This window comes from Pithys albifrons, chromosome 2, assembly GCF_047495875.1.
Source record: "Pithys albifrons albifrons isolate INPA30051 chromosome 2, PitAlb_v1, whole genome shotgun sequence".
Classification (NCBI taxonomy): Eukaryota; Metazoa; Chordata; class Aves; order Passeriformes; family Thamnophilidae; genus Pithys; species Pithys albifrons.
In genome coordinates this window covers 53,288,383-53,314,510 of record NC_092459.1, presented here as the reverse complement: position 1 = coordinate 53,314,510, position 26,128 = coordinate 53,288,383, and the positions used below count along the sequence as shown (strand labels likewise).

The window sequence follows — 26,128 nt, the reverse complement described above, 5'->3', positions numbered from 1 at the left end:
TTTTAACCAACCTTCAGGAATCAGTAATATTTAAACAGTTGATCAATTTTGAGAGCAGCATCGTACACACAATTTTCTCTGGAGTGAAAACCAACTGAAAAATTAAGAATTTAAACATTTAAATGTAACCCACTATGGTAACTCTAGCTTTTACCCTGTGAATGACAGTTTCAACAGCTAGGACTAGAGACTTGCTTGTACTAAGGAGATTTCAGATATGCATCAGAATTTTAAAAGTGGCTTACATGTTACTTAAATGTCTTCCTTTATCTGGTTTATTTATAAAATTTGCAGCAATCTCATTAAAACTGATTTGTTATATAATATAATCTGTGTGTGTACTTACCTACTGAAGTTAAAATCATGAAAACAATTTACGTTAGGGTGTCAGTTCTAAAGGTCAGAACAAATACAATTACACCTATTTAAGTCCGATATAATGGACCAGAAACCCCAGCTAATAAAACTCCATTCCTTATTACATTTATTTGGAAGTGTTTGCCCTTTTATTTTTTGATTCAGGATCTTTCTGTGCTTTCTACAGACTTAGAAAACAAAATAGAGTCTGTATCTGTAGAGCCTGACCTAGTGCTAGGTTAAGAGCAAGCCATTCAAGGAGGAAGTGTTCTTGCTTTCATTTAACTGCTGCAATCACGTTACTACATGTCAATATCCAGTAGTAAGGTTGTGTCTACATTTTTTTAAACCAGAAGTTACTTTAGGGCTGTTTAGGCATTTTTCTATGCTCCACCAAATTCTCCCCATGCACTGAAATCATTCCCCCAGGAAAGTGACCTCCTCAATAAGAAACTTGATCTTACAGGTATCAAATGACCTGAAAAGATCTTTCAGCAGTTTGGTCAGGATAACATTTATAATTCAGCCCACAGGAGAATACTTGCACCAAAGCTGATGTGAATTTGATGAATGTGGACTGTGAAGAAATTGAGAAATCTTCAGCATCGTTCACCAAATAGTAAATTAATGAATTCCGACTAAATATGTCTGCAGAATCATGAGCTGTCAGTTGGGAAGACACTTCAACGTCCTAAAAAAAGTTGCAATTCTGCATTTGGCACAACAAAAATGCTGTTGGCATCTTCTCACCCTGAAACTACTCAAACATGTAAGAGATTTGTTATACTATGCTCTTTTGTCATATCCAAATACACTACCACAGCAGATACAAGTACAGTCATTAAAACACACCAAGGAATCTATATGCCAATACACACATATAGTACACTGAACTGAAAAACAACTACACACAGCACTTTGAAACATTCTAAAGAACTTAAATTTGACATGTATTCCAGAGCTCTGGAAAGAGCAATTTCAGTTTACTCTTTTAATCAGCGCTTTTATTTGAAATACATGTCACACCTTCCAAATATATACTCATAAGTCACCTCAAACCCCCTATGCATTTAGGAGTTACAGTGCCCTATCATTTGTAGTTCAAAGCTGATAAAAGATTAATAGAATGCCAAGTCAGCCAATATGAGCTATATGACTCATAGTTAAGGCTGCCATATAAGCAATGTCTTGTACAAAAATTTCCTTCATAAAACCACACATAGAATATACTAGTTTCTAAAAACAAGGCTATGTTGTACAAATAATCATAGAATTATATTTAAGAAAACTGTATGATACTGAAACATTGAGCTTTAAAGAAAAATCTTCAAGATCTTTCAAAGTCTCATGTATCTTTTACCCTTTCAGCATGGATCAAGAGAACATCTTTTTTTGATGAGAATGGGATTTATTTTAACATCAATTGCCCAACATATGTCAGCAGTGTAGGCTTAGTAGTCTTCAAAAAATATCTGGAAGTGTCAAAATCTATAGCATACTTTTTAACACAATACTTTCTCTAATGGAAAGTTACCACAGGGTAAAAAAGAGTTTTTGCTCTATCCCCACCTTATGGCTATCAAAAGAATTTTTCTATTGCAGCATACATATTTCTGAATTTTTTTTCCTTTACTGTATGACAATAATCAGAAAATATTGACTATTTGTATTACAAATCCTGAGATTCTTTTTTAGCAGTCACTCACTTCTCAACATAAAAGTACAATGAAGCTCCAAGGCATGAATATCCTCTCTAGCATCTGTGTTTTTTTAGTCAAGACAGCAGATGTATTTACAATCAAATAGAACAGTGATTATTTGGGTCCTGGTTCATTTATTCCTGTTGACACCATTAGGAGTCTCCACAGATCTACCCTTCACTGACATACCATTCTTAATATTCACACTTTTAGAAACAGTTGTAAACCTAATAATCAGGTGGCTTATACTACTTATAAAATATTAAGCCTACATACTCTACAAATAAAAACAACAGTATGTACGAATGTAGTTTTAAAGCTTTCACAACTATCTCTTCTGCTTGCTTATCTTGCAAGCAAAGTGATGCGAGCACGAGAGCTGGAGTAGTGCATACTGCTCACCAGAAGTCTTACTTGAGCTGGCAAACAGCAGATCTCCTTTCATCTGTCACCTCATAAGTGAGATGAAACAAAAATAGAGCCACACCACTCTCTTCCCTCAGTCACCTGCTGATCAATAAACATTTTCCTTCTTCTGTGCATTGATCACTTACGATACTACCCTGTCCCAAGGACTAACATTAGCTACATAAAAAGCTGAAAATCAAGACAAGAGTCACCACAAGTACCTTTGCCAAATTCTTCTTTATTTTTACTTTGATTGTCATAGTGAAAGGGTGGAGTAGGATGCGAAACAGAACATTGGGAAAGCTGCAAAGGGAAGAGAATGGAAAAACTGGATGTCTTAAAGCAAGTTTAATATTTTAGATCCTGCTTTCTGAGGAAATGAGGAGTCATAACTGTATGGTTAGAGTACTCTCCTTCCCAAAATTTCTTGAATCTTATGTTTAAAACCAGAGGAAATTCAATAGTGAGTCAATTGTCTCAATGGTTTTGGAACTCCAAATTTCTCAAGGTTTCATTAAAAACAGTTGAGTAGAAGAGACCTTATAAATGCATCAGCATGACTCTTCCCTCAATAATCTTTGCCTTTTTCCTCCTAATGGCAGAGAATCAACACAGGAAATTCAAATAACACAACTTCATTAGGCTTTCTAATACAGATCTGGTTTAAAAAGACATTTTATAGAACTATGTGCTTTGATACTCCATCATTAGATAGAAATTTAATAACAGAAATAGATTATTTCTATAGTCTCCAAGTTTATATTAAATGGAAGTGTTGGTATTTAGGCAATACTGCCGTAAGCAGTTTTTACTTTAAAAATCCAGGAAGGAGTACTAAGTAGAGGAGAGACTCTACGTATATACAAGAAGGAGTACGGCTGAGCCGCCAAATAGTAATACAATTAACCTTATGGTGAATATTCAAGAAATACTAGAAAAACATAAAAGCATTCTATATTTCTCAATGCTTAAGCACACTACATCGACCATGCTCATTTTCAGTAAGCATTTACTTAAAGGTTAAGAGAGAAACCTGAATACCTGCCAAGCTATCCAGGTCTTCTTAATACCTGCCAGCTTCAGCTTTTAAAAAACATTAACAATGTACTGTTAAAAGTCCCTCTCCTATTAAAAAAGGCTCCTTTACCATGAATACAGGCCAAAAACCACTGTATAAAGTATTTTAAAAGCACACTGTTTGGTTTTAACCCTTCCATGCCTCCCTTCCTCAATGGTAGCCCATTGTCAATCTACTACATGAGAGTAAGAACAGTCCACTGAGCTCAGAGTGGATCCTGCTCTTAGGGAAATTGAAAAAGTACAAGTGGATGTCAAAACAAGTTCCAAAAGAAGGTATACCACTCAAACAACTGTATAGTGAGGAAAAGGTATCTGGTTATACGAGACTATAAGACAGTATTTCAAGGAAAATTAGGAGAAAATATTTCTAACAAAGGAAAATATAGTGTTGGAATAAAATTGTTAAATCATAGGCAGCAATTACAAAGAAAAATATAATTAGCTAGTCAAATCTCACTTATTCCTGAGAATGTCCTTCACATTATTCAATGCAAATATCCTCTACATGTGTATGTTCTCAGCATTGTTTGTGGATTCCAAGGGAGTAAGAGAAGAAAATGCAGAATAAAGAATGTCATCAACCCTTACAAGAAGATGACTGAACTAATGTCTGTGAGTTAAGTAAAGTGGAAGAGTAATCCTTCCTTTCTGCGTACTGGAAAAGGATGACTTGTCAAAGGTTGCACAGGATTTTAAAAAGCATGATATGAAATTAAAAGCACTAGCATTGCTACAGTTTTCTTAGACTACAAAAATATTTCTAAGAAGCAATTCTTTTTTGCTGACTCAGTACACTGTTAAACAAAATTAGAGTACTACATAAGACTTTTAAAGATCCTTTATTTTGAGTATAGTTCATTGTTCATATGAGCAATCAGGTACCACATATTCCACAAAATGGCATTATCAGCTCAAACTGTGAGATTCAACCATAACTTTATTAAGACATCCATTACGCAAAGTCTTCAGGAAATGGTTACAGGTATCAGTTTAGGAATAGAATATGAACTTAATTTAAGAAGACATATTTATATAAATGTACATTTCCAGACTTCTGACAATTTAGGATGACACTCAAAAGGGGGGAGGAAACAGCTGGGCATTCATGACAACTTATCTTTGTTACTTATACAAAATCTAACTTCAAAAACAACAGCTGTGCCAGATCTTTTCTTCTCCATAATCTGTGCATTTGTTCACACCAACTGAATTACAGACGACCAAGTTGTCTCATACACCACAGCAAAAAATAGGCCAGGTTAACAGTTCAGAGCATGACTGAAAATACCAAATATGTATTCGTTCCCCAGAACACAGAAATTTTAACCTACTTTTTAAAGTACTTCTAAAAATACTAAGGCATTTATAAATAAATTTAAGGCAAGATATTTAATACACTTGCTTCTAGAGTGATTACTTTGAAAGCCAAAATTTTGTTTAATTAATAAATCTGCTTTGAACTGCACAATCTGTAATAGATTTTGTGAAACCTGCATTTTTTTAATTACTGTTCTCCTTTAGAAGTTTCACACTTCTAATAATAAATGCCACATCATACCTGAAGAGTACAGGCATTTCTCTATCATGATGAAAGAAATAAGGTACACCAGAAGTCTTAAATGACAAGTGACACATACTTCAAAATTATGCATTGGAGGATTTTCTTTTTATTTTTTTAAAGAGAAACAGCAAGATACTCTGAGTCAGGAGACAGACGTCAATAAAACTGTAAACTTCCACAAGTGCTAAAGCTGGCTCACAGTAACCCAAATTAGTAAGAAAACACGGAAAAACATGCTTTAAAACTCCAGTGGTCTGCTTTCTAGCCTCTGCTTTTCTTTAAAATAACCTGCAAAAAGAAAAAAAGTATATTTATCACTGCTTTTATCACTACAATTCAAGTCCAAAAGGCTACGATACTCAGACCAAAGGTTCACCAATTTGCTCCCAAGAGTTGAGTCACCAAGAGTAAAATGCTTGGGAAAATGTTACAAATGAACCAAAAGCACACAGAAAGATTTCAAATCAGAGATTTTTTTTTTAAGCAAGAACATTCACAAGCAACAATTCTGTAAAATAAAAGGCTTTTTCAAAAATTAATGCTGAGAAATGGCAATAAAGCTCTCAAGCCCTCAGTAGATTTCTTGAAGTTCTTACCCTGTTAGGCCTAGACCAAAAGAAAAAATAAGGTTTGCCATTTTACAGCTACTATGCTCAACTGTCGTTTGCAATACCTTCTTTCTTTCTGTATCAAGAGCACACAGACCTTTGGAAGGACATTTTTTGGTTTGGAGTTTAAATTGAAAAATGAACTTCAAAGCCTAAGTGGGACTGTTTAAGTGTTAACATTATTAAAACACAGGCAGTTTTCCCTTTCTTTTCATCTTAAAAAATAAATGGAGAACAAAATAATTCAAATAATGTTAAGATTGCAGTTAAAAAGAAATTACAAATGCGTAAGATTCCAACTGGAACATGCACTTGGCTACCCTGCATATCTTGTATATATTTCTGTAACTATAGAAATAAAAAGTATCAATCTAAACCTTTCACCAGAGGAAAAAAACACCGAAGATAAACAGTAGCCACAGGACCAAAATATCAGATAACATCGAGTTCTGTTCTTCCAATTTGCCCAGCAGGAGTAGGTGGCTAAACAGGTAACAAATTGAAGAGAACAAGCTCCTTCATGACACCGAGGCAAAGGACATGCAACAGATATGCAAGATAGAACCTCGCGAGTGAAATGAGTTACAGAATACCAAAGGATTTCAGTCACATTTTCACATTAATTATTTCTAGACAGAGAAAGCTATTTAACATCCTTTTTTCCCCTTCTTTTGCATGCACACAAAACTCACCATCCTCTGCAACACAGCGTAGCTTTCCTTCAGAGATATTCACACAGCAATTTTTGTTATGCTGATCTGCCCATATAGCAACATGCATTTAATCCTCCCTTAGTTCTTGCCTTGCCAAATACAACATCACACAAAGTATCTGCTCGAGTCCTATCCACACAACACTGCCAGGATCCACTACAAACTTACTTCAGACGAAGCAGGTAAGAACTGAAGGTGTAAGAAGGTTATTTGAAGCTCTTTGAACTATTTTTCACTTGTTCCATGAAGCTTCACTTATGTTAACTGAAATTAATTCAGTATGTTTCCTTGATGTAGTATCATCTAAAATAAGGACCCTCAGCTTTGGAGGGGCTTTCAGCCCATGAACGCTTCCTGGTACACTATTTTATAGACTAACCCATACACTGAAACTGTAAGCTTAAACAGGAATAATAATTTTTAAAAGGTTATACTTAATAGGGCAAGGAAAGTTAATTTGTTGTCTTGGTAACAGTGAATTATGCCAATAATGGATTAAAGAATATTAAGTTTCTATAGGGTTTGGATTATAAATAAAATTCCTGCTTTAACACAGAAAACTTTTGTACATGCTGTCATAATACATTTTACATTATGCAAAAAAGAAAAATATTAAAAATGTTTTAATACCTTTGCTGCATATATGGTGTGCTCGGGTTTGATTACTTTACACTTGTTCTCAAAAGCATTTGTCCTCGTTTCTTCTGCCAGCCGATGCAGAAACAGTAAGAAGTTCAGATGCACCTTTAAAATAGGGAAGAAAAAAAAAATCAAGGATGATTCAAACTTGCTTAAGCACAGTTTGGTTTTTTAGAGGTTTGTTGTTTACGACAAAGGATTTGTATATTAGACTGCTTCCAAATTCCTGGAAGGTGTTCTCAGAAAAACAGTGTACTGCTCAGTTCAAGCCATAGTAAATTTCCAAGACATTCCTTACTGCAAGACACTTACAAATACAGTTTAAATACAGTATACTTAAATCATAACAGTGCTTTAGAAATGATCACACAAAAACTGATGTAAGAGGAATCAACTCTAATTTTTATTAGCAGTTTTTAATAATAAAATGTAGACAGGAATATCAGAGAACCAGAAGCCTTTTTGCTTACTAGTGAATATAGTCAGCTTTCAGTGACTGCAAAAACCAGATTTTATGAACAGCAACTTCACCCCTGCTGTGTTGCCAAATGGACTACAGACAAGTTCAAGGACTTCTGCCCCTTTCCAGTGCAAAGGGATATTGACATTCATTTCTCCAGAACAAGAAATTCTCCAGTGTCAGAAGGTTCCATCCATTTTCTTCCCAGCTCGTTACTTACTTAGTCTTTTTACATTAATTAAAGAACAGGTAGGACAGTATTCCATTCCATATGGAATGCTGTACTGACACAGAAGCAGCAAAAAGTTTCAGCAGCCAAAGAAGGAACTGCTCCAACCTGGACTACAATTACCAGTCAACAGCACCTCAGTGTAACCAGGGACCTCTAATGCAAACCTGCAGTGTTACACACACATCATGTGAACTATTTTAATAGTCCCACCTGAGAAACTGATAATTGTACCTTCTGCAAATTAAACTTTCAAACAATATTTTCTTTGCTATGTAAGGTGTACGAAATTAATTTTTCTATTAAGAGCTCAGAAAAATATTGAAATATATGAAAATTTTATTTATGTTCATTAGGTGATGTATTTATTCTGCCATACCCATTCTGTAAAGCCTGGAAAAATAAAACCTGGAAAGTTACACATTAAAAGTTCACAAGAAATACTTTGGCAGTGGGTTTGCAGCAAAAATAATCTGCTAGAGGACAGGCTCTGGTCATATGAGCAGCATTCATAGGACAAGGAATCTGGGTTGTTTTTTTTAAATATCCCAAACTAAATGAAGCCAGTGTGCAATAGATAAATTTACATAATATTTGCCATAATTTGGAAGCATAAACTACACAAAAAGCAGATGTTCTTGCAGACTTATTTTGCAAAATATCAAAGTTGCTTTTAATTACTCACATAGAAATCATCTCTGACTCGAGTGATCTCAAGAATCAAACAGTGGCACTCAAATAATGTTCAACATTAGAACTCTCATTATTAAACTTATCAGCGTAAGATTTCTGGAAATAACCTGGGGGAGAAGAGGGAGGTGAAACAAAAGCTTCCATACTTGCAAGTCTTTTTGCTGAGATAGCTAAAGGCAAAAGTTTTAATTTTAAAACTGCCTTTCAAAACTACATCTTCTCTCAGAATTACTGTACTCTTATATTCCTATTTTCAAAGGGAATTATTCCATGTGGAGAAGCTTTCCCTGGACTCAGAGAGATTTAAACACAGTCACATATCTAAAATCACAACATTCCACAAAAAGCACATAGATTAATAAATATTTCAGTTTATTCCAGGCAATTGAGAAAGGCTAATGAAAGGCAGAAGGACTGAATACCACGAACAGGACACTTACTGACAAGTACCTAAGCAATATATTTGTTTAAAGACATTACTTTACTACATATTATTGTCCCTCTGCATAAAATTTAAAGTCCATTTTGAATTAACTACTTATGAAAATGACCTTACAAAATAGAATATTTACTTCCCAGAAAAGAAAGGTTGCAAAAAACTCAAACACTGTTTGCACAGCAACTTCCACACACCTGTTCAACAGAACTGATGAATAGCAGGGAAAAGCTCTGCAATTTTGTTTTGCTGCCGTAACTCCAACACAGACTAATATTTTGCCTTCAAAATACAAGTATTTATTATTCTATGGTGATAACAAAGAAAAAAAAGGCCATTCAATGCAACACTTTAAGCTTTTCCTGCAGCTGAGATCCTGCTTTTATTCTGTAATTTCAAGCTAGAACAAAGTTTGCATGTTTTCTTTTCAGACCACTGGGGGAGTATCTGAACTTCAATAGTAAAACTTTACCTCTTATTTTCAAAAAGAGCCTTGAAAAAATGTGACACACTATTAGCATCCCTTCACCCAGAGATATTATAATACTCTTTCAAAAAAACCCCAAACCAAACAGCTTCCTGAGAAAGGTTGATGACATTTGATAGCTCTGCAGAGCAAAGAAAAAGATGTTAACACTTATGAAACAGGTTCTGACAAAGCTGCACAGTTTGAAAGGAGACTTGATCAAAACAATCTGAAAAGTGAAGAAGAAACCCTTCTCAAGTATTTAAGAAAATTATCTGAATTCTTATGTCTTTCAAGCTTGTTAGTTATGATTACATAAGAAGACATTGGTTTTATCAAGCAAAAATAATCATTGAAGGTCAGGAAAAAAAGAAAACAATGTGATTATCTCTTAAGCCAGGCAGGCAGACCAACTCACTGGACTGGTCATGAACCACAGTAGATTCAAATATAAAGCATGGACCATTCAGAAACTGAACTAGCCAATTCTCATTCTTCCCTGGAGAAGACATAAACTTTCTGCTCAAAGTATGTACATCTCCATCTTGTTAAGACAGCTGCTATGTAAGTTTCTAATGTATGCAATCTAATCACTTTTACAGTGTTTGCAGAGGAGACATTGGAAAACACACTCTCAAAACTTGTTACTTGTCAAACTAAGTGCAAAACAAACTCCTCCATCTTTTTTTTTAAGGCAAAATTCCAGCTGTGTTGATTATTTATCCATAGAAATAAAGAGCTACAGAGCTGTTAGCCACGTGCCCAGTTGAAGAACAACATGGACAACCATCACACCTGGGCATTCCTGTTTAAAGATAGAAAATCAAAAAGCCAAGCCTTGTAACATTAAAGGCCATTTAATTTGACATCACCAGAAGAGATAATCAGTTTCCATTATTAAAATTTATTCTGAGCTCATCCTTTATATGGGGATGAACCCTTGAATTGCCATATTTTAAGCTAGATCTGACTGTTGTTGTTCATAACCTTCAGTCAATTCCACGTACTGATTGTCTTTGCAGCACACACAATACCAGGACCAAGAAGAAATGGGAACCAAAGGCCAAGATATGGAGGGATGTCCCACCTATCCCTTTTGAGACAGCTACCCTAGTTTGAAGCCAAAGTTTCATTACTCTGGAAACACAGAGCAACTGTTACTAACAACTACAAAAAATGTATTAGTGATTGTGTAAGTTTGTTTAGGTGACTACTGCATTCCACTGAGTAAGCTTTGAGTGGGTCTAAGCATGAGCAGCAAAGGACCAGGTCTTTAGTCCACTAAAAACTCCACAGATAGTCAAAACAGTAGGAAGAGATCATATTTTTACTAGCTCAATTAGAAAAATATTTAATGTTTACATTCAAATCGAAATACTCTCATGTAATTATCATATTCTTTCATATTAATCTCATATTACTTAATTTTGTATGTTTACATTTAGTTTTATATATCCAGATATCAGCCTTCAAGATGCTGCAAGACGTAACTTTTATACATGTATGAAATATGAACTTTCCAAGTCAGGGAGCAACTAGTACAGAAGATGCATTAACACTTTAACGCTCTGAGAATCACATGCATTTTTAAACAAGAAGGCATCACAGTCAAGCAAGTTAAGTCTACTAAGTCACTTCAAAGAGTATCTTTTTTATGCACAATTTTTTTTTCAATACAGCAGCTACCACAAGCTCTCTTCTAGTCAGGTTTCCTTACTGTGATCAAATAATTCCTTGGTGAAACAAACACTACTTGTGCCACAAACCACTCAGTGCAGGTCAAAAGCAATCCAGCTGTGTTGGCCTCAGTTTTTGGAAACTTGTTTGATATGTCTGTCTTATCCCTACACCTTATTGGCAGGCGTTTTAAACCAGGAACAGAATCCCCACACCTTATTATATTAGTAGTAAGACTTGTCATTCCTTGGTTTTGGATAGGGATTACTTAGAGGACCTTTTAAAAATATATGATCATCCAAGATGCCTGAACAGCGTAGGAACTCACTGATCACAACTACCTGCACAACCGAACTAATCTACATAAACAACAAACACCTGCATGGTACAGTCACGTAGTGCAAATTCGTATTTCTCAGTGCGCCTACACCAAACTCTTAGAGCAGCAGTGCGTACGTGCAGTGACACATTAATTATTATTAGTTATACATCAGCCCGGCCCTCAGTCCCCAAACTCCTTCTCAAAGCCCTACAATACGGCACCCACCAGCCAAGCAGCGAGCTGCAATCTTTACTTATCCATATTTTATTAGACAAACCAATAGTCCATCTGCCAACAAGCTTTGCCTCGCCTCTGCCCGTAGGTCACTGCAGGAACATCAGCAGTCCGAACTTGGCATGCCGGCACACCCAGCAATTCCAAACGCTCCCGTGCGCACAATCCAAAACATTGAGGGAGTAAATGTCCCTGTTTAGAGACGGCTGCCCCAGGCCACCAGCCCCGCTGCAGCACGGCCATGACGAGCGCGGAGCCGCTCCCGGCCTGCCCGGGGCAGCTCCGGCCTCGCCTCTTCCCCGCCCTCTCCTTCCTCACCAGCAGGTCGGCGTTCGCCGCCAGGCGTAACTGCGGCTTGTGCTTCTTGATTATCTTCCGCAAAGTGGTGCGGGGCGCCGTGCGCTTCATCCTCCTCCTTCTCCTGCTGCTGTTCCTGCTGTTCCTCTTCCTTTTCCTCCCGCTCCCGCCGCTCCCGCCGCCGTTCGAATCCGCCGCCCTCGCGCAGGCGCGCGCTCCCGCCCTGACGCAACTTCCCAACGGCCGCGCGCAGCACCGCCCCCGCGCGGGAGAGACGCGGGGGCGCGCGCGCCTCCCGGGAAAGCGCGCGGGCAGGTCGGGGTCGCGCATCCCGGGAAAGCGGGCAGGAGCGGGAAGCTTGTTGCTTCTGCCCCGGCGGGCGCCGCCAGCACGGGGCCACCTCCCGGGTGCGGCGGCTGCCGGCTCGGAAGGCCGCGGGGGCGACAGGCTCTCACCGAGCAATTGCCCGAGAGACAGGCGCGTCCCGGCTGGACGCCGCCACAGTCGTTCCCCTCGCAGGCACCTCCGTGTCGAAGCGCTTCCCTTGTGAGCGAAGGAAACTTGCCTTTAGCTCCCCAAAGCTCCGCGTAGTTGCATGGAGGGGGCAGCGAGCGGGCGCGCAGGTTCCCGAGTGCCTCCCGAGCCCTCGAACGGGGCCGCAGTCACATGGAGAGGCTTCCCGAAACCGAGGGAACAACGGGCAGCGGCCGCAGGCACCGGGACGGCGCTGCCCAAACAAGCCTCGGGCTAAGACCTGTGGGGTTTAAGTGGGCAGTCGTCGCCCAGGTGCGATGTTTGCCACAGGCGCCAAGGGAGTTGCACAACACGCTTGTTCTGTCCTTCATGGTGTGACCCTGCCGGGAATGTGACAGGGCTGCAGGCCCAGGAGCATCATTAGCTCCATAATCTTAACACTGAAATGAGCCTAGAGTGATACTTATGTTTTGCACATAAATCTGGCCAAAATACAGCATTTGTACACGCATGGCATTGACTTAATTATACACAGAAACACACTTACTTATATTCGGCCACCACTTTGACGTGTCATCCTTCCTCTTGCATCTGTCCCTACACTTCTGTTTTAGCTACGGATGCTGCTGACTCAAATACAGGTTTCCCCGAAAAGGGGCCCCTGTAGCTTGGCATTCTCAGTGTATTTGGACTGTGTGTACTTAGTTGGAGAAGGGGTCAGGATTTCATACTGAGGTATGGGGGTTTTCAGCATATTTATTAGTTTTTTGTTTTCTTTGGCCTATGGGATGCTTGCAAATTTAAATGTTGATAAGATATATATTTATAGGCTTAATATATTCAAAAGTATCAGCACCCAGATATGAATCATTTTAATTGAAGTATGTGCTTAAGTCTGTATGATTTGGTAGTATAGTTAATTTTACAATATGCACAAAATGCAGTCCAGATAGAAGTTTGATATCTGACAGCAGGAGAGAATTTAAGATTTGCCAGTTTCTCATACTCCATCAGATACTTGAAAATTATGCTTTGTTCTTTCAGCTTTGACTGTCACTTGCCATTAATTGTCAGCAGCGATGCAGATCTTAAAATGAGAGTCTTAACATTTTTTCTGTGAGGGAATAAGCACACTAACACGTATGGCTTTTTTCTACAGTTTAATAATCACAGTTAATGGCTCAGCAGCACTGCTAGAAGTAAACATTTGGGTTTTCAGCTAACTAAACGGCTCTGACTGTAATGCTCATAATATACACATAGAAACTTGCATCGGAATCAGCAATAATTCAGCATGTCAGCAGATTCAAATCTACAGCTGGGGTAAATCAGTAGCTCCACTGGACCTTACTTGAGCTGAGAATTGGGCCTTAGAATCTCACACTGTTGGTGGGAAACGTGTTGGAAACCAGTATGGGCAAGCATTTTACAAACTGTAAGAACTGCAAAAGTGCCTCTACTGCAGGTCTAAAACTATTAAAATACATCTCAGAAATCTGAAACTGTGTTATGACCTGCATAGAATGACAGATACTTAGACGCAAGACTAGTAACTATATCCTTAAGTCATGTGCTTACTATACAGACAATGAGTGAATAATAAAATCTACTATTAAATATATAGACAATGAGTGAATAATAAAAGCTGCGATTAAGTGTGATACTATTAGAATTTTGTGGATTCTGATAGTTTTATATTTCTAGTGGACTAGGGGTTTTTGGTTGTTGGTTTTAGCCACAAAAAATAGTAATTTAAAGTGCTGGTTCATATCTACTTATTTACCAGATTTTCTTTTTTCTTATGTTTTGAAAATTTTATGGCAGTAGTTTCTTCAAGCAATTGATAACAGGTCAAATGTAAAAATAATAAATTTTAGGGTCTGATTTACTGGGTGAACGTGAACCTCAATATTTCAAATTTTTCCTTGAATTTGTTGTTTAGGCTGTTTATCAATAAATATTTCTATAAATATGATTTTAATAGCTTGATTTTAATACAGGAATATTGTAGAAAAATAAATATACTGCTGTACATTATACATTGCAATGGACAAAAATGATTTTATAAGTTAACTAAATAAATTTCAAAAAAATCACAACTGTTTCAATTATTTGGTCTGTATTAGCACAAGGATTAGTGATTACAGTAAATCATAGAAAACTGCACTCTCACTTATATTTCTGATTATGACCTTTCTGATAGAATCTGTAATGTTGTTATAATGCTACTATGAAATATTTAAACAGCTAGAAGAATAATGCAAAGTGTGTTTCAGATTTATTCTTTGAAAGTTGAAATCACTAATTTTTTCATACTCATGCAGCTTTATAAGAAAGGCAATTCTGTGCATTACAGGGACATTTTCATGTTTTTCCTGTTCAAAAGCTGCAGGAGTTTTGCATCCATTTTCTATAACTAGTTACCCTGTTTTCAAATAGTGTTTCAAGAATTTAATATTTTTCTACTTTTTAATAATTGCGGTTTTTAAGCACACATTAGTTCATTTTGTGAACTGGATGTGTTTCATGGCTTCAGCTGCAGCACAACATCTTCCCAGTTTTCCAGCAATACTGAACTGTGTTTTAAAAGTAAAGGCATCATCTGGTGCCAATGATTAGCGCTAGGAAAATTCAGCAATTAAAATTTTACCATCCAGATCTGACATCTTCATGAAAACAATCTTTTCAAGTTTGTTTGGTTTTCTTTTTAAGAAAGACAATTTCAGTGGCATTATTTTGTCACTTTTGCTTCCAGATTATGTGGGTTTCTTGAAAATACTTCCATACAATTTCAGTGGCTAAAAGAGGCCAAGCTTGGGGCCATCGGTGCTGAACCGCAAACCAGTAAACATTTTGTTCTCAGTTTTTGTAAGGAAAGAAATTAATTTAAAGACTAATTTTGCCACTTTTCTGGTACACTATAAGTTAAACAAAGGGTTATATTTGGAATTGAAATTGAAAAGCAGTGTTTCGTTTCTGTCCTGAAACTTTTATAAGCACATCCCACCTTGTTAAATTTGCTCTCCCAGCCTGTCCTTGTAACTAGTAGTTTAATTAGTGTTCCCATATTTTGACATTATCTTGTCAGACTCTTCATCAGCATTTCATCAAATCATAATTTTAAAGTCAATCTTCCCCCCAAAATGCTGAAGAATTCTATTTTAAGCATGTGGTATCTTGAAATTAACAATCAGATTTTATAGATTCTTGCTAAGCCAGAGGTCTCTCATTTTCTTCTCTGCTTAGTTAGATACTGTTAAATATTTTCTGGTGCTAATCCAGTTTCAGTGGTTGATGAAAGACTTTGAAACTTATCCTGGATATGGATGTCAAAGCCTAAAACCTTTTGATGTTTTCTTCAGCGATGAAAAGATACCTCTAAAACAGAACATAACAATTCAGCAAATGTAAACTCTTTTATAATGTAGTTGATAGGCTTGATCACAGTGTTTGGGATACACAGACTGTCTCCTGTTTCATCTGTGTATTCTTTCTGTTGGATAATTCAGGTGTGGTTGAAAAGTTTTGTAGAGAAACAGGAAAAGAGATAATACAAAGGAGCAATTTGTATTTTTCCTGCCCTCTGTGGAACTTCAGGAAATCTCTTCCTTGAAAAAAAAGGTGGAAATGACAATTTTAAAAAGAAACTTTTGCCTTATGACTGTCACTATTAATGTAATGACAATATTTTAATTGCAGTAGTAAATACTAGAAGCTCAAAAAAGAGTTTGGCATTCACCTTTCATTTTCATGAAGAAAGGAGAGAAGTCTCTAAAATGAATTATTTTAAGTATTTTTTTTTAAATTTCATCCTGTTTTTATCGGTTTCCAGGCCCAATGTTGAACAGTGAAAACCAAGAAAGGCAAAATATCATAAATTATATTTGAAATTCAGACTATTTGCTGATTTTAGGGTTTACAATTTAAGCTTCAGTTTCATTTTTCAGGACATTCTGTGTATCAGTTCTCTGTGTATGAGGCTCTGAAGAACCTGTCTAAAGTCAGTAGACTTTCACAGGCCAGACACCGTCAGCCTGTTGTGACTGCTTTGATTGCATTCATAAAATGAATGGCATTCATACTGAAGTGTATAAATCACAGCTCAGAAGTCACCTTCAGAGATACTCCTTGTGCACTTGACATGCCTTGAACTAAAAGGGTATCAGTTACACTGCTTTTGAAGTAATTTAATGCAGGATCACATTGATATATATGTCCAATACTGTATTTAATTTTTTAAGAGAAAATTGTTTATTGTAGGTGTTTTCAAGTAAATCCATTAAAATTAATAAATAACATGAAAAGTAATTACTCCTGATACCCACTTTGTCTGTGTTTATGATGTTTACATTATTTGCATTTTTTCTCCTGGTTCTAATACCTATCTCCTTTTAATGCCAGTCATATTTCCTCCCCCAGATTCCAGAAGGAATATTTTTATTCTCTTCTGATGTTGTACTTTCCATGATTACATGCAAACCAGAAAGATCTTCCAGCACCGCTGCTCTGAACAGCTAATCCATACCTGACAAGACCTCTTTCAGAAACTTTCACAAACCTAGACAGTATTCTGAAAATACCTGTTGTCTGTCTTCCAAAAAATACATTTTATGCAAATGTGTTATAAATACAGAAGAAAGAAGAGTGCAAAACTTAATGACATTCCCAGGGATCTTCATCATCCTCCTCCTCCTCATCATCATCATCATCACCAATCACAATCATCATCATGACTTGGCTTCGCATACAAAGATTTTGGAAGGGCACTACCCACGCTTGCTGCAAGCGTGTGCTGGTGGCTAAAAAGGCATAGCATGTTTAATGGTAATGGGCACCAATAGGAAACTCAAAGATTAATAAATAGATACATATTGCTCAACTGTTAGCTTTTTAATTATATTTATTAGGAAGAATAGATCAGAGGTGTTGACCACAAGAAAGCCTGAGCCTGATGGTTGGTTTTTCTTCACTTTTTTCTTCACATGAAGGGTAGCAACATCTTTTAGCCTCACCAGAAGATACAATAGCTTTCATCTGCCACATGGACCATGTTTTTTCCCCATTGACTTTTCAGCCAGAAAGAAAGCCATAGAAATCTGATATGTAACAGTATTTTTCCTACATCTTCATTGATTTCCTTCAGGTTATGCCAGCTCTGAAATGCAAAATGGTGTGTTACAGGGTGGTCTTCTTAGCTATACAACTTTTCACCAGTTTTCTGGATGTGGCTGTAGAGAAAAATAGGTGATCACAATTTGAGATATCCACCCCTGAAGGAAAAAATTAATCTCTTGCCAGTGTTTCTATTGTTGCTAATCCTCAGCAATCCTAAAGCAGAGGAGGAAGTGGTCATAAGGCCACTGTAAATGAAAAATACTCACTTCTTGCCTGATGCAGCCTGCATACCCTGGGAATGTACTAAAAAAGGGGGCATATATGCATATTTGTTAACATTAAAGCCAATTAGGCAACTGATCACATGATCAGACCAAAAAACATAAATACAGTTAATTATATAATTTTAATTAATAAATGGTAGGTGATAACCAGTGGGGTGTCTGCCTGACAGCTTCTTTGTCCCACTGCCCCTGATGATGGACTTCAGCAAACTAAATTCAAAGAGAGCCAAAAAAGTAACAGACAGATTTCAGATGAGGTGCATTGTTTGCTGATTACTTAAATCCCACTTCTTGTGACATAAGCCAAACCTTAACATTATTGTATGTGGGAAAATGATAGCAAAAAGAAGAATGGGCACTAAAGGGAAGCAAGAATTTAAAGACTTGACTTCCAAGTGCATGAAATACACCTATACTAGTAAGAGTTGTCATTAGCATACAAAGTTGGCATATATCCTGCAGTCAAGAAGACAGGAGGAGAAAATGAAGTAATTTTTATTAATTTCTTTTACCATTGTAAGCAGTAAGGGAGTTAAAAAAGGAATCATTTCAGATAAAATACAAATAATTCCAAATAGGCTGTAATCAGAATGTATTTTTTTCAATGAAGATTTTCAGAAATTTTTTATTATTCAGTTACCTGAGAATGAAGTAATATAATTTATGCCAAACAGTTTTCCACAAATGGTTCCTCAGTGATCCACTGTCTTTAGTAAGCAGACGTAAAATCATTTTTCTTCAAAATTATGTTAAGAAATTAATGATCTAGTACAAACTATCAAGAGTGGGTTGCACAGAATTCAACTACCTATTTTGGGGGGAAAAAAGAGTAATGCACAACATTGTTTGTGTTAGTGAAGAACAATCACTCTGGAGAATGACAGCATTACTCTTTAGTTTCCATCATTGCAGAAATGCTTGCATTCCATTTGAGTGCACAGGCATCTTTCTGAATTCAATTCTATGTCATACTTTCTGCAAATTTGCAACTGTCTTTTTTTAACAGCAATATAAGTGAAATATAAACCACTCTGACACTCTTCCAGGGTTTATTGAGAATCAGTAATTTTCTGAAGGTACCTTAATGAAAAGGATTTTTTTTTCAATTGCTGCTGCTGCAGCATAGAGAAAGGAAAAGTACTTCTTCAGAGAATGTGGTGAAGTACAGGAATTACTAAATCCTTTTCCTTTTGGCTAGTTTACTGCTAATTTTATTCTTAGGAATGTAGTTTCAGGTTTGGGGTTTTGTTAATATCTTAATATATGTAGTGTATAGGAAAAAAAAGGTCAAATATTAATTATCCATTGAACTAAAAATTCTTTTAATAGCTCAGAAACATTTGGCCTTCTGGGGAATATTACTTTTGCAGTTTCAAATGCAATTAAATGGAAGTGTTCAAATGCAATTAAATGGAATTGGTAGTTTACAGAGAGAAAGATAGTGTATATACTTTGAGTGTAAAACAATACCAGTAAGTGTTGCTTAAATAAATGTAACTTTGACCACAGTTTTGTAAATAAACAACTGCTGATACAATCTTTTTCTTTTCCTACAGAGCAAACACACTGTCTTCAAACAGTGCTTGACACAAAGGAAGATAGTGAGGGTGTAATGCTTCAGGTTAATAAAGCTAGAAGATAGCAGTTGTAGCTGCAGCCTTGCACAGAGGCAAGATGCTGCTCTCTGCTGTAAGAAACTGCATCAGAGCCTTAACGTAAGAATAACCATATTGACTGTGGAGACAGGAAGCCATCTCGAGTTCTCTTCATCTACCCCAAACTGCTGTGTAAGCCTGTTGTAAAGAAGTAAGTAAATGTATGTGGAAGCAGCACAGCTAGTAGAATTCATTTAGTAAATGGAGGTACAATGCTAATTTTCTAGACACGCTGAGAGTACCTATGTGAGCTTACACAGAGTAACTTCACTGCCACAAACCTGTGAAAAATATCTGTTTTGAGCTGAAAATCACATCTCTTGCATGAGCACAAATACAATTACAACAAAGCTAACATCATAAAAACACAGAATGAATCATAATACCAATGTAAGATTTTTTTTGAGAAACATATAGTGTGAGTTGACGCTTGGAAAACACAAATCAGCTCTAAAATCTCTCACCTTTATCCCAGGTATTGCAAATAGGCATTTTGTATTTAGGCTACCTAGCCTGAATATTGGCAAAGGTTAAGTTTTGGTTTTCAGTGTACAGTGATATTCTTCATAGTAAGTAAGGTTGCTCTGATGCTTTTTAAGGACCTTCGCCTGGGTATGAGCTATGGCTCCTTAATATCACCAGTGATGCACCAGCTTCCAGCTGTACTATGGAACAGTTCCCTCATAGGTGGTCAATAGTCTCAAACTGCTGCTTGTTGTCCTCCCGACTGATGCCACTTTGCCCCTGTACAGACCAACTACTCAATGCTGCCATAAAACAGCACAGAAAAAAATATAAAATTGCTGTTCAGAGGCAGCTCTTTGCCTGAAACAGTGGCAGGTGTGTGGTTTTTCAGATTTTCTTTTTGGAATGGTAATACATGAATATTGAATACTGCCCTGCATTGTAGACAATAAAAATATGCTTATGCTTGACATCAGGATAATTTTTTCCGACATGTTTTTCAAACTAGTCTAGAGATGTTTTGTTTTGAAAGATATTCTCTGGCATTCTTCCCACTATGATCTGATGATGTAGTGATATCACTAGGCCTACTCTTGTCTGCAAAGTGTTCTGGAAGAAAGCCAGAACACGAGAAAGACAAAAAAATCCAAGCATGTGAAGAATATGGAAAACCAAGTGTAGATAAAAGAGTATGGAAAACTGGACCTAGATGCAGTTTTTATGGGAGAATTTTTAGACTAAAAGTCATTCAATGGAAGGTCCATGCTCATTGGTGTGCTCAGCTGTTCGGCAGTGCTACAAGTAAGCCAAAAAGCTGCAAAGCTAACTTAATTCTCCAATTGAGCTACATTTATGACATCTTTACAATACCAATGCAGAATAAAGCAGCTGGAGACAAGGTAGTAACTCTGATCCTAACAAGCCCTTTTTAGGCTTTATTTGGCATTCTTTAGTCAGGTAAAAGTTTGCCAGTTGGTCTAAGATTAGAGTTCTCTGACCAGCCTCTGAAGATTAAACAAAATTATACCATAAAACACTGTAGTGGGTTGTACCTGGTGGGATCCCAGGCACCCACCAAAGCCATTCTATCACTCCCCTCCACAAGTGGACAGAGGAAAGTGTAACAAAGGCTTTATAAGTTAAGGACCATGAGAGAACACTCACCAAATGCCATCATGGACAAAAGAGACTCAGCTTGGGGACATTAATTTAATTTATTACTAACAAAATCAGAGCAGGATAATGAGAAATAAAATAATTCTTAAAAACACCTTTCCCCCACCTCTCCCTCCTTTCTGAGCCCTACCTTCCTCCACCCCAGCAGGGCACGGAGACAAGGAATGAGGGTTACACTCAGTCCATCACACATTTCTGCAACTGCTTAGAGAGAAGAGTCCTTCCCCTGCTCCAGTGCGAGGTCTCTCCCTCAGGAGACAGTTCTTCATGAACTTCTCCAACACGAGTCCATCCCACAGGCACCAGTTCTCCATAGACTGCTCTAACATGAGTCACTTTTCCAGAGGGTGTAGTCCTTCAAGCACAAGCTGCCCCAACATGGGTCCCCCAGAGGTCACAAGTCTACCAGGAAACCTGCTCTAGCATGGTCTCCCCGATGCACAGGTCCAGGAACGGAGCATGCTGCAGTACAAGTTCACAACCTCTTTAGGGCATCCACTTGCTTCGGCGTGGATGTCCTTCAGGGGCTGCAGGTGGATTTCTGCACCCCTGTCAGCTTCCATGGTCTGCAGGGGGACAGTCCATGGTCTGCACCAGAGACTCCCTGGCCACTTTCTGGGAAGCAGAGCTTCAGCATGAGTGGAAGTTGTTTGGGGAGGGAAACATTGCAAATAATAAATACTCCCCAACCCCTTCCTCTATTCCTAAGCTTTTATATCTGACTGACGCCATATAGTATGGAATATCCCTTTGGTTAATTTAGGTCAGCTGGCCTGGGTGCGTCCCCTCCCAGGATCTTGCCCACCCGCACCCTAGTGTGTTATCAACCCTTTTGTAGCTATCAATGCAAAGTACAGCACAGTGAGGGTTGACATGGGAAAATGAACTCCATCTCAGCCAGACCCAATAGAAACACATATTCATAAATGCCTATCCTTTCAATAGTTTTTTGTAACATTGTATTGAGCAGATTAATCCAGTTTGGGTGCTCTGTGAACTCAGGACTCTCAGTGATTTCAGTAATTACCAGAATTGTACTTGCCTATTTTTTTTAACAAAGAGGTAAATTGATTTTTATTTCCAAAATAAATTTAACAATTGCCTTCTGTCACAATTATTACATTCGTGACTTCTGTGTGTGGATGACAAATCTTCATTTATTCTTAGCTACAAGACTGAAATACTGTCCTGAAATACATCTGTGTAAAGATCCACAGGCATCAATACCTGGGTGTAGACTTCACAGCCTTACTCTTTTTCTGTGTGGTTCCCAGCACAGAGGAAAACTTGAAATAATTATTTTGGTTTGGGGGTTTTTTATCTGTTCTTTGTTTTTGAGTCAATTGCCTTTAGTAGACTCAGCAGCATCTGGTTGTTTTTTCAGAATGAAACTCTCCCTTTTGATCTCCTAGGCTAGGTCTGTACCCAGAAGTATGTTAGACATAGTCATGGGTATAAGAACAAGAGAAAATCTACACAGGTACTTAAGGCTAAATTGTCTACTCCCTAAAGATAGGATGGTCTATAAAGAGAGTAGTAATTACTATTGCACTGCTGACTTTTTGCCTGGCCCCAGGTTTAGCATCCCATACATGTAGCTGTGGAATCAGGCAGTAATGATTGTAGGACACTTGTCAGCGGGGCTGAAAGTTGAGTCCTTAACAAGAAGTTGTATGTCAAAATTAGAAAAGCTTAATGATCAGACTTATCATGGTCCATGTCAGGTTAGTTTCTGGGTTTCATTTTATGCTTCAATTAGCCAGGACCAGGGTCCTTAATATGAATCTTCTCTGTCCTTGGAGGCTATCCTTATCAGTAACCTACAATATCACCTGCTTGTGCTTTTTCTTTCTAGTCCTAAACCATGATCTGTTTGCTAGGGCAACAATATTTCAACAGGCAGAATGGGAAGTAGACATTGTTCATGTCAACAGCCTGGTGGCTGTGGCGTGCTTCTGAGAGATAGGGAATCCAGTCTTCAGCCCCAAAAGTTAATAGGAAAATGGTCATAAAATCTGCCTCCTGGGACAAACGTACTCACCAAAAACGTATATATGAAAGAATAAGTAAAAAGTACCAGTTGGTGGTTGGGCATACAGAGTCTGGACCACAGGCTCTGCCCTGTCCTTCAGCCATTGTAAACAATTATTTTTCTTTTGTTCATTGTTTTGCCATGATATTGATTGAACAAAAAAAAGTGTCAGTTGTGGAACAAGACTGTTGTCAGTTTTTAAACAGAGCTCAGAATTACATTATCTGATGCTCAAAGAGTGGCTTGATGTCAGGGAGCAAGCACAGAATAAGGAATGTATTATACCTTCCATGAAACTGTTTAGTTTCAAAATCTGATTTTCCTTGCTCCAATGGGAAACAGGAGGCCAATAGCACAGCAACAAAATTAAACCTGCAAGTAAATGGCTAACAGGTCTGAGCATAAATTTGTAGGAGAACATATTTATGTATATGTACAGCTGTACATACAAAAGATCTGAATTACCCCAGCAACAGTGCCTGGATATGGAGTTTTGATTTAGATTGTGTACCTCTGAAGACACTGTTCCATATGTATATAAAGCTGAATTTAGTAATTAAATGGCAGCTTCTGCACTTTGTGCCCATGATTACCTACTCATAACAAAGTACAAGATGGGGTTTGGAAGTTCTGTCTTGAGGATGTTTGATTCCAGATTTCCAGTTCTAGCATTTCTCTGGTAGCTTGAAGTGTGCAACATGAGTTTGCTGTATTATGCATAGAAAAAAGTCTGCCTGAACCTAATAGAGATATGAATTGTTATATGCATCACTAGATGATTATGCAGTTTTATACAGCATTACCTATATTTTGGCATGTCTTAAATAACCTGGAACCAAGTATGTGCATTAATATCACAAATACCATTTCTCCAGTATAAGCCCTAAATTGTCTGTTACCTACTTGGGTCAACAAATCTATGTACACATGAACAAGAAAACCTCTTCTTTGAATGTTTCCTGAAAACCATTGCTCCAAGCATATAGATCCTTTTCCTAATCTAAATGAAATTTTAATACCTTTTCAGTACATGAAGAACATCACGTGATCCCAAATATTCCTCCAATCTTTAAAGTTTAGTAAGTGTCTGAAAATTATTAGTGAGGTTCTCACCCTGTACCTGTGGAAAAGACAATGAGGATACCTAGGATACTTTGCTGATGACTAACTTTTCCACTCCCTAGTTAATTCTTCATTCCATTAAAAATACATCAATATAATTCATTGGGTAGTTTCTAATAATTTGCAGTAGCTTTTTCAAATACTTGACTTTTCCTTGTAGAGCCAAACAATGAAAGCTACTAATATAACTTAAGAGGTAAAATGTCCATGACATCTTATTTTGTGTTTCAGAGACTTGGGCCTTTTCAGGTGGTACAGTCCTATAAATCAACATGATCAGAAGTTAGTGAGATAAAAGTTTAGTACACATTTGTGCCTTGCATTTCTCATTAATAAAGTTCATGTTTGAAACTGATCTTTCTTCTTTCTCAAATTTAAAGTCTATAATCAACAAAAGAATCAGGTTATTTTTTGAATTTTGTAGGATTAGTTGCAACCTCAGCATCTATTATCTTTGTAAACCAATATTTTCACTATGTAATATGTTAAATAAATACATCTTGTTTTTCACAAGATGTCTTCTCCCATCATCATCACATAGTTCATAGTGGAACACAAGGATAAGAATGCTGGAAAGGAGTTCTTGCAAATATGTGCTACAAAACTGTACTACTCTCTACCTTCTCTGTTGCTTTCTTGGGCAGCTCAACTACATTTTGGTAAAATAGTGCCAGAATGCAATTCAGGGCTGTGTTATTTCTTCTCCTGTGAACAGATGCAGAGCCAAACACCAGCCCCTGTATTAGTGTGTGGATGTATTGCACTGCTGGAAGAACAACTGCAGTTGTTAAGAAAAATCTTGTGTTTTTCTTAACTGGGTTATCTAAAAGCGTTATTTGTGGGGTGAAACATTTTTTTAAACATGATTTTGATCACATTAAGTTTTGTAACCTCAAGCAAATGTAAATTTAATGGTGCTGTTGAGGTTTTCTGGAGTCTTAACTCTAGGACATACATTAGTAGTTAAAAGTAAGTGATTTAGTTCACACTCAGGTTGCGTAGAGATCGCTTAAGTTTAACTCAATGGAAGGGCTATTGGAACTAGATGATCTTTAGGGGCCCTTCCAACCCAAACCATTTTATGATTCTGATTCTATGATTCTGTGACTTTATGAATGGCAAGGAGGCAAAAAGAGGACAGGAAAACAAAAGGAGAGGTTCCCTCACTCTTAAGGCACTAATAGCACCTTACCTTGCTGCTAGTTTCACATCACTGCAAGCTGAGCTGAAAAAAAAATGCTGGAATATATAATAGGGACAACAGCTCACAGACAGGAGCCTGTAAATCTTTGCAGTCTCTGAGGCACAAGCTCCATGGGCTTGGCATTCATTGCACTTGACTGTTTTTCAGGGCTGCCTTGAGGGGTGTGAAGCACTGAGCAGGCATGGGAGCAAATGCAGATTTTAGAGAAATGGAATTTCAGAAAAGACCTTAGATATTCACATGCATAAAATCTACTTATTTTCTGAAATGGAAGGGGATTAATTCTGATTTAAATTCATTAAAAAAATATTAAAAACCCAGAATGTTTCTTAATTCCTTCTGAAATAAGCAAAATGGAAAGTGCTTCAAGCCTTCCATAAAATCTAGCCCTTTTTTCCCCTGTGCACATACATTCAGGGTTTTAACACTTTTCAGACCTTTACCAACAAGTACCTAGGCATCACAGAACTACAGTAAAGCTGATAACAGAAATCATGATCCTCACTCTGGGGATAAGGCAATTGAGCTATTAAGACCAAACCACTGACCTAAAATCTGAACACATGCAGGCATACTTAATAACAAGTTATTAGGACTGAAGACTTCAAAGTGTTACTTTATATCTGTGGAGATAGATGCACAAGTCTGTGAACACTAAGTTAATGTTTAGTTTTCAAACATTTAAAGCATGCATAGTAATATTTATTTATCTGGATGTGTT

The 26,128-nt window shown here is 37.3% G+C and overlaps 1 protein-coding gene across 2 annotated transcripts; it reads right to left on the bottom strand.

Moving 5' to 3' along the window:
* Positions 1–4,464: 4,464 nt before the first annotated feature.
* CENPW (centromere protein W) lies at positions 4,465–12,093 on the bottom strand. 2 transcript variants are annotated; one of them, XM_071547902.1, is made up of 4 exons: positions 11,902–12,077; positions 7,058–7,171; positions 6,407–6,472; positions 4,465–5,394 (listed from the first exon to the last, which is right to left on the bottom strand). In XM_071547902.1, exons 1-3 carry the CDS (start codon positions 11,989–11,991, stop codon positions 6,446–6,448), a joined length of 231 nt encoding a protein of 76 aa, XP_071404003.1. In that variant the 5' UTR covers positions 11,992–12,077; the 3' UTR covers positions 4,465–5,394; positions 6,407–6,445. The 2 variants fall into 2 exon arrangements, with proteins under 2 accessions (XP_071404003.1, XP_071404004.1); XM_071547903.1 differs by lacking the exon at positions 6,407–6,472 and having other exon boundaries at positions 11,902–12,093.
* Positions 12,094–26,128: the final 14,035 nt, after the last annotated feature.

Coding starts and splice junctions, on each gene's coding strand:
- CENPW (XM_071547903.1), bottom strand. CDS start 11,991: ATGAAGCGCACGGCGCCCCGCACCACTTTGCGGAAGATAATCAAGAAG. Junction 7,172..11,901: donor CGGCGAACGCCGACCTGCTG/GTGAGGAAGGAG, acceptor CCTATTTTAAAG/GTGCATCTGAACTTCTTACT. Junction 5,395..7,057: donor ACACCATATATGCAGCAAAG/GTATTAAAACAT, acceptor TTCTTTTTGCAG/GTTATTTTAAAGAAAAGCAG.